Genomic DNA, 9,704 nt, shown 5'->3' with positions numbered 1-9,704 from the left:
TGGATTTGTTGTGACCTGATCTGTTCAAAGATGGCTTTGAATCAGTGGGGAAGTTGTATTATCAAAACCACAGACCGGAGTCTTGAATTGTTCATTATCTCTTGTGTACAGATGTGATGTCCTGTAGATGGAGTCTCTGAATTAAGCACATGTAAGCATAAAGTATTTTGACTGCATGTTTTTGCTTCAGACTGGAAACTTTACACTTTGCAAGTCAGTTACTCTTTCCCTCTAGAAAGTATGATTGTGCAGGATAGAATAAGGAATGCATTGAAGTTAAGCAACAGGGAGCACAACAGAATGCTGTGGCTGCGTCCTGCTTTTACCAGCAGAGCAAGGCCTGCTTAACATATTCCTTTTACATTCCTACAGCAACCATGTGTCACAAAAGCTACACTCTGAGAAAAGGAGAGATGTGTAATAAGTATTAATATATTCCATGAGAGAAGAGTTCATTTCTGCAAACTGCTAAACTGGACCACTGAAATAATCCAGAAGAATCACAATACTGACATGATGGAAACAAAATGTGCTTACAAAGCACAGCTATTCGAAGTGCAAATCATTTGGTGGTATCTACCCTATTAAGACAGAACATAGTCTGTCAATGCAGTGATGTGAATCAAGAGACAGCATATGCTTTGTTAGGCTAATACATAACTGGCCGTGAACTACAGGCAGTAATTCAAGGCAACTGATTTGGTGAAGTCCTAGATTATGAGACCAACGTTCAAGTGGTTCATGGATGTTAGCAGAATGTTGAGTTATAGCCTCATGCTCAGTGCCAAATGGTTGGCAGTTTTTATACTACAGTATGGTTTCCATTTTAATCAGGTTCATGATTTTCTTGCAGTTATGCAGCAGCCTCACTGAGTGAAGTGACTAGGTGAAATAATGTCATATGACAATACCGACATCAAAAAAAGTATTTTTCAAACAGCAGACTGCTAAGAAATAAGCTACTGTCTACTCCTGATAATCAAGCCATCTTCTGTATTGAAAATATTTGTAGTAAACAACACAGCAAAGTGGGAATTCAGTGGTTAAAAAGAGATGCATTGCCAGATAATTTGAATAAAGCAACTTTGAGTTAAAAGGTGTAAATTGTATCTCGATGTCAGAAAAGCTAACTTTAAAGATGATATTAAGCCTAATTTTTGATGTCACTCTGAGATGGTTTATTTGTGTTCAATAATTGCAATTGTGTTTTTAAAAAATGGCTGAAAACATGGATCTGAAATTCTGGTGTGTGCTCACTTTAGTGAAAAATTTGGAGTATGAAATGGTGAAACAGCAGGTTTTACTCAAATCTACTTTATCGCTGGATGGGAATTTCAGAGCCTATTTTAGCAGCCTCTTCCACACACATTGATTTAACTGTGGAGAGTAGGTTTCCTGTTGAAACATAAGAGCAGAAATTCACCTGTGCCTTCCCACTATAAACTTCCTATTCAAATGTCCTATGGTTAATTAAAAGATTTTTCATACTAATTTATTTACTGCGCCCCCTCATCCCTAGTTAGTTACTGAATTCACCATATTGTTGCTGTGACACCACTCGGGGATAAGGAATTGACTGTTTTCATTAGTTGGGCTTCCATTTCATAAAATGCAATCATCCATCAAAACCTTTCTGACATCCCAAGTCTGACGATCAAGAAATCTTTGGCTTCAGCCTATTATTTACACGTTTAATAGGTGACATAAAATAGACTGAGATGAGGAGCTGGGCTTAAGCCCACCGGCCCCGGCCCTGGCCTTGTTTTTTGGGTCAGTAGTCATGGTGGGCTCCAAGCGAGATTCTGGTCAGCAAGCAGGAGCCTGCCAGTGACCCCCAGGAAGATATACCCGAGACAGGAGATACCTTAAATGAAAATAAACCCCCCCAAAACTGACTTAAGTTGTCGACTGAAGGCCTCGGGTTCGGCCAAAGCCTTTAGCAGGTAAGGCATCATGAAGAGTTGGAGGGAGAGGAGGCCACTACAAGGCCCTCTCCATTTGGAGCATTTGAGGCCCTTCTCACCACTACCCTGGGCCTACCGCCATGGTTCAGCTTTGCATGGGGTGGGTGGAGAAGGGGTGACCACCGCTATCCCACCCAATATCAGGCTGGATAATGGAGCAAAACCCAGCCCAAGAGCTCCAGAATATCTGTAACGAATGTAGATTTTAATATTTGCAATCACATCAACATTTTAGAATGGCAGAAATGATTCACTAATCCACCTAATAATTTGTTTTTAAAATGAACTTCAAGACTGGAACTCATACTTTCATGAGTCTTTCTTCTTTCTACAACCCATAGGCTTCTAAAATACAAACTTGATTTATTTCATCTTATCTCGCACTCTTTCCAATCATGGAAGTGTCTCTCAGCATGGGTCTTTGCTCAGGTTTCTTATTTAAAAAGAAAATCAAACCCCTTTATCCAGACTGTATTTTGATAGATTAGGACTGCTAGAAACTGGCGTGTATTCCTTTCTATTTACCTGTGTTATCCTTGGCCATAGCTCAGGCCTGTGTACTTGAGTTGTCAACTCCTGTTGGATGAATTCCTGGAGGTTTCATTGCATAACCTCCCACCCCTAACCCAGACAAATAGCTTTTCTTCCCCCATCTCCAACCTTTAAATGATTTAATAAACGAAAGAAAATGGGGGGGAAAAACACACTTTGTTTAATACCTCTATGATTTTTCTCCTGGATTGCTCGTAGCAGCATCCAGGAGGTTAATCTGTAATTCCTGGAGACTCCAGGATAATCCTGGAGGGTTGGCAACCATACTATGCACTGGTAGATTGAGAATATATTTAGGTTATTCCAATGGACGTTTCCTCTGCAGAATAACGCATCATACCTGCTGCATTAGTAGGAATTGGAACTAATCCCATTGGAAAAAGTGTTTCAGCTAATGGCCCTACGTAATAAACGTTTACACTCGTATAAATCAAGAACAGTCTGGCACGCTGATATCATCACATTGATTATCACAGATTCCGGGATTGCAACAGAACATTGGAAACTCAGTCCTATTGTACCTTGAATGGTACAGTCTGTTCATAACGCACCTGACAATGGGGGAGAGAGGTGAGTGAGTAACACAATATATTTTATGTGTTTTAAAGTAGTCAAGCTTGTATTTCGAAGACAGGTCAGTCTGTTTCCAAGGCAGGAGAAACATCCCTTTCCTGCATATTTCGACATTGAAATCTTCAGTTCTAAATTAAGGACTGCGGCGTATGTTGTAGATTGATACAGTTATGCACGGTAGTTTTTAACTATATAGAGATAAGCCCCAATAATTATAAGGCAGTAATATGTAGAGGGGTTCATGTGTGAATGAAACTGAAAAGCTTCACATGGTCACCTCGACTGTGAGAATAGGTTACAGCTGTAAAAATCCATAATATGTGTGTGTGGAGATATATTCAACATATATACATACATATATATATATATATATATATATATATATACACATATATGCACACACATAAATACATAACTTGTGTGTGTATATATACACAAATACACATACATAACATTAGTATATATACACACAGACATATGTGTGCGCACACATACACACACAGACGTATGTATATACACACACATATACACTAAGAGATATATGTATATATACACACATATACACATAGACATATGTATATATACACACATAGACATATGTATATACACACACGTATATACACACATAGACATATGTATATACACACACGTATATACACACACATACATATATAGTATATATATTTATATATAGAGAGAGACACAGAATTTCAATACTGTTGTTTCCCAGCATTAGCTGTTTGGGGCAGATTTTCTTGGTCCTGCACCTGGACATATTGGATGACCTGGGGGCAACAGATACAAGAAAATCGGGGGGTTGGAGTACACACCTGTACGGGATCCCCTCTTCCTGTCTAATTTCTGACCATTTGATTTATTGGATACAGAATTGGGCACACCTCCCTGCCCAATTTTCCTGTATTTGCTGTTCCCAGGCGATCCAATGCACTGAAGTGCAGGACCAGGAAAATCAATTCCTATACCTTCCGTTGCACAAGCTATGCATTTGCCATCTGAACTGTGGAACTCCTTCAGTCTTTCTGTCCTCCTCCAATCTCCAGGCTTTTAAATGCAAGCTTAAGGTCACCTAGTCACCACTTCTTAATCTTTCTTGTCCATCCCAACTGCTGTTTTCAAGCTGAGTGCTGACCTGCTCTGTGACCCCTGGGCCTTTGCCTGAAGCTTTCTCAATAACGCAAAAAAAAACATTCAATTGAGTTGAGCTGTGCGGCTGGGTGTCACATGACAGGAAATTTACAAACAATATCATGGTTCTAGATCCGGACTGTAATAATTTCAGCTGACTTGTATTATACAGCTGCTGTGGTTTGCTGAAAACATTTTTGGCAAGTTAGGGGAAACATTGGCCATGATTCCTGCTCTTGACGATTATCCAAGCACTCCTGCTGGAAAGTGTGCCCGTATGGATGTCAGGTGTGGACAGGATTATGCTCAGCTCTTACGCTGTGCTTGATCAGCCTGCTCACTTTCAAAGCTTACAAGTTAAGAATGAGCAGCTGGGTGAGGGATAGGAGGGCTGCCAACATCTGTGGAATTGTACCGTAGCATGAGGCGGTACTTTCAGGAGAAGAAAAGAGGAGGGGATGAAGGATCGCTGAACGAGCTTGCCTATATTTAAACGGAGTGAGTGTAGACACCACTGTCAGCCAATGAGTTGGAGGCGGGGCGGGACTTACAGCAGGACTTGCAGCAAACACGGTCTATTTACTCGGCAAACAAAGTCTATTTAAAAAGAGCCTCTACGAACTACAGCAAACAGAACTCATGAACGAAATGATAGCAGAGTCTCCCGATAAAGGCAGGTTTATTTCTCCAGCAAAATGCAGTGAATGGAGGATCGTTACATGATACAAATTATGTGTGTAAAATCAATCCCAGACACTTACAGCAGTGCGGTCTCCAGGCATAATTGTCAGGAGAATTACCCAATCATCAACATTCTGGCCGTGAATTGTGTTGTCACTATATGTAGCCATATTTAAAAACAAGTACCTGTTAGCTCTGTTAGTTAAGGCAGTGAGTAGCTCACCCATGCAGACTAGGAAGGTCTGAGGTTCAATCCCGGATCTATGCCAAGTTAGGTAAGGGATAGGGTGCCTCAGTGTTTCTTGGTTAGAGGAGAGGAAAATCAGCCAGAGTTCCCACTCAAGTTTCACAGCTAAAAATCTATGTTGGGGCAGATTTTGGGATTTTATCCTGCAGTCGAATAGCCTGTCAAAAGCTGATATATAAATAATGCTCACTTTGGCAAAGTGCCTAGGGAGCTGTACCCTAGTGAGTGTTAATGGCTTCAGAATAGGGGGAGGCAGAGACGAATAGGCAAGGAAAAAGGCCAGCTATTAGATCATTAAACAAATGTCCTCCGGGGACTGGTCATTATTTTTCCCCCCTCCTTTCGATTCATGGAAGCGACTCCACACCACACCACAGCACAGCATGTTGAAGCTTCAATGCTTCACACCATTGCACTAACCTTCCTTCAGTCGCATCGATGCTCCCAAATTAGACTGGAGAAACTCTTTTATTTGAAATGATTTCAACACAGATTGAGAGCAGGGTGATGTGATCCTCCATGTGCCTCTGTGTTCAAAATGCAGTGCAAGATAGCTTACATAGAATGTACAGCACAGAATCAGGCCATTCGGCCCAACTGGTCTATGCTGGTGTTTGTGCTCCACACGAGCCTCCTCCCGCCCCATTTCGTCTCACCCCATCAGTATACCTTACTCTATTCTCTCTTCCTTTCTCCCTCATGTGTTTATCTAGCTTTCCCTTAAATACATCTATGCTATTCGCCTCAACTACTCCATGTGGTAGCAAGTTCCACATTCTAACCACTCTCTGGGTAAAGAAGTTTCTCCTGAATTCCTTGTTGGATGTATTAGTGACTATCTTATATTTATGTCCCCTGGTTTTGGTCTCCCCCACAAGTGGAAACATCTTTGCCATGTCTACCCTATCAAATCCCTTCATAATTTAAAAAACCTCGATTAGGTCACCCCTCAGATTTCTTTTTCTAGCGAAAACAGCCCCAGCCAGCCTGTTCAATCCTTCCTGATAGTTATACTTGCAAGACTTTCTGGAAAGGAGAGGAGCTTTGATTGAAAATTTCACTCTGGGGGCAAAGAGGAATTATTTGCACTGCTCACAGACCAGATGAAGCACCGTGTCCTTTATTGATTTAATTATTTCTGTGCTGTGGCAAAGGCAAAAATGACAAGAGATGCTGAAAATCGGACATGTAATGAATCCTTTCAGCACAGCAAACTTGTGTCGTGAATGTTTGAATTTTTTTAGTCCTTTCTAGCCCCAGGGTTAATATTAAATTCTAAGCATTTAATCAGTAGAAGAACTGATACCTCCTGTAAGTGTGTCCGATCAAGGTTGGAAAAAAACATGGTTGTGTAGATATTAAAAAATGATCTGAAACTTTGTATGGCTTCTGGGGTTGAGGCAAATGAATAGCCAAATATTCAACGCACTTTAGTCCAAAGATTATATCGGCGCTTTTATTGAACGCAGATTTCTACTAGTGTCTGATGCAAAAAAAAATTGCGCAATCTTCAATTTTGAAAAACAGGCCAAAAAATATAAATTAAAGCTCCCTGCATTCTTCGCTTAAAGGGAAATCTGTTTTCTTTTCCTGTATGTGGCTGAAGTAAGAAAAGAGGAATTGATGCTGCTTTTCTAGTTTTCGAAATCCAGCTGAAGCCTGCCCTGCCCTGTCACCACCACCCCCCTACACCCCAATGTAAAAGCAACGATGCCCCTTAATACCAATCTTTTACATAGTTGGTGGCAGAGTGATCTATGCAAAAAGATCAAGGAAGTGGTGTAAATAGATTTCCTGCTCGACTGCTTCAAGTACTGAGTAATTGGAAGCTTATGTACACATCGTCAGAGAGAGCATCTCTTGCCTGACTTCAAAGGCAGCAGGTTCGCATACACACACACACACACACTGTCTCTCTTGCTCATAAGCACACACAGATAGACTCCAGCAACTATGTTTCGAAGAAAACGCAGTGTTTCCTTTGGGGGGTTCGGATGGTAAGTGCTTTTACCTGCTTTACAGTTGTGATGGTTGTGACCTGTATAGCCTTTTGTCACTTTGTGATTATTTTCTTCCAGCTGTTGGTGTACTTAAAAGATGCAAGCTGTGCAAAGCAATGTGTGCTGTGCAACCATTCCTAGCACTGAAAGATAATCGTTTAAAAGAGTTATACGGATAAAAAGATCATGCTGCATTTATGAAGTTCCTTTAGCTGTAACTGTAGTAGGTTGCGGTAGTGTTTTGTGATTACACGTGCGGAGCACAGCACCGTTGATGAGTTTGTGGATAGATACACCACTCAGTGAATGAACCACATAGAGCAGGAAAGTCCCAAAGTTCAATCCCGGTCAGTAACTGGCTTCTGGCCAGGGTAGTGGTTGGGGGAGCTATAATTGGCCTCAGTACCCTGGGCTAAAATAAATCTGCCAGGGTTCCCGTTCCTGATTGCTATCCAGTGGTGCCCGTTAGCAAATGCCTGTGCTGTGGACAGCAACTGGCTTGACTGTGATGCCTCCCGTGGTTAAATAGCCTGCCCAAACTCTTTGGCCGGGAATTTCCTCAGGACCTCTCCCACGGCGGAAGTTTGGAGCCTCCTGTGGTTTCGACCGAAGTCATGTCGACCGAGAGGCAGAAACCCCGAGGAAATTCCTGCCGTTTACCTTGACTCGCGGGTGAAGAATGGTTGCTTCGGCAATCTATCAATGGGCTGCTGATATAGCCATTAAACTGCACTCCACCACAAATCACTGTTGGGAAGGAAAGGAGAAGAGTTGGGGGAGCAAAGAATCAGAAGCAGAGAGACAAATAAAGACGCTATGTTGCTAGTATTGTTTGTTCTTTTACATACTGGTGTTGGTAACCAGCTCCCCTGAGGAGAATGTTATTATTCTAAGTAACCTGTTAAAGCTCCAGGGTTTAAGGACAGCTGGGAATTTGCTGCACAAATTCAAGTCTCATTTCGGTCAGGAATGGTAGGATGGAGAATACGATACTTCCAAGCCCAACTCAGATCTGAGCTTTTTAATTTAAGATCAGTTCAGTCTGCAGACACTGCATCTGCCCATTCCTGGAAATGTGAGACCAGATGTTGACTTTGCCCTACTCCAAATCCAAATGACAGAGGTTCTCCAGGTTTAAGTTCAAAGTTTGGATGCTTGGGATTACAATTTGGCAAAGCCAAGTGTCATCTCTGCCATTGTGTCGTAAGTGCATATGAGGTACACACTTATAAAATTTACAAGTGCCAGCTGTGGCTCAGTTGGTAGCACTCTTGCCTCTGAGTCAGTAGGTTACGGGTTCAAGTCCCACTCCGGAGACTTCAGTATGAAATCCAGGCTGACGCTCTAGTGCAGTACTGAGGGAGTGCTGCATCGTCAGAGGTCGGATGAAATGTTAAACCGAGGCCCCTTCTGCCCTCTCAGGTGAACGTAATGGATCTCTTGGCACTGATTTGGAGGAGAGCAGGGGTGTCCTGCCCAATATTTATCTCTCAACCAACATCATTAAAAAAGAGATTATCTCAGTGTTGTTTGTGGGACCTTGCTGTACACAAATTGGCTGCTGTGCTTCCTATATTACAACAGTGACTAAACTTCAAAAGTACCTCATTGGCTGTAAAGTGCTTTGGAACATCCTGAGGTCGTGAGAGGCAGGTCGTAATAAATGAACGTCTTTCTTGCTCTGTAAAACTGTGCTGTCATCATTTTGACTTGAGCAGTTTGACTCCTATTATGGTAATAGCAGGAGATATGTACGGGTGGTCAGAGGATCCAGATTTTCATTCCCTGTTATTGAGAGGACAATAAAGTATAACCGTTTTATTTGTATTCCCAAAAAAGTAACTTGTGGATAATGTTCTACTGCCTATAGATGGCACTGCTGCATTCTATAAATCACTATGAATAGTTCAGTGTGAACTTTATCAACTGTCTGATGCCCTATTACCAGCCGATGAATGGGGTCTTGTTATTCTGATGAAATATTTTGCATGATTATCAGGTTTCTAAACATAAGGATGGAGTTACACAACGGACGATAAAGTGATGATGCGTTGCTAATTTTAAAAAAATGTGTTCGTGGGATGTGGGCGTCGCTGGCGAGGCCAGCATTTATTGCCCATCCCTAATTGCCCTTGAACCGCTGCAGTCCATGTGGTGAAGGTTCTCCCACAGTGCTGTTAGGAAGGGAGTTCCAGGATTTTAACCCAGCGACGATGAAGGAACGGCAATATATTTCCAAGTCCTAGATGTCTAAAACGTTTCCGTTCATTGCAGTTTGGTAGCGCTACCTATATGGCATGGGATCTTTTATATCTACCTGAGAGGACAGACGGGGCCTCATTTTAACATCTCATCCAAAAGACGGCTCCTCCGACAATGCAGCACTCCCTCAGTACTGCACTGGGCGAGTCAGTCTCTGGAGTGGGACTTGAACCCACAACCCTCTGACTCGGAGACGAGACTGCCACCAACTGAGCCACATCTCACACGTGACCTGTCAGGACCAGTAACAGGAGAATAAAAATGGAGTTAGACTACAAT

General features: G+C 42.0%; 1 protein-coding gene across 1 annotated transcript in view; it reads left to right on the top strand.

The window, feature by feature from the left end:
• Positions 1-6,912: 6,912 nt before the first annotated feature.
• The window catches only part of LOC137345002 (rap1 GTPase-activating protein 2-like), a 244,852-nt gene continuing 242,060 nt past the window's right edge, over positions 6,913-9,704 (top strand). Inside the window, exon 1 of the mRNA XM_068008332.1 lies at positions 6,913-7,160. Coding sequence (XP_067864433.1) covers positions 7,117-7,160 — 44 coding nt within the window. The 5' untranslated portion in view covers positions 6,913-7,116. The remainder of the gene's footprint in view (positions 7,161-9,704) is intronic.

Source organism: Heptranchias perlo, chromosome 28, assembly GCF_035084215.1.
Source record: "Heptranchias perlo isolate sHepPer1 chromosome 28, sHepPer1.hap1, whole genome shotgun sequence".
In the NCBI taxonomy this organism is placed as follows: Eukaryota; Metazoa; Chordata; class Chondrichthyes; order Hexanchiformes; family Hexanchidae; genus Heptranchias; species Heptranchias perlo.
This window is presented reverse-complemented; position numbering and strand designations above follow the sequence as displayed.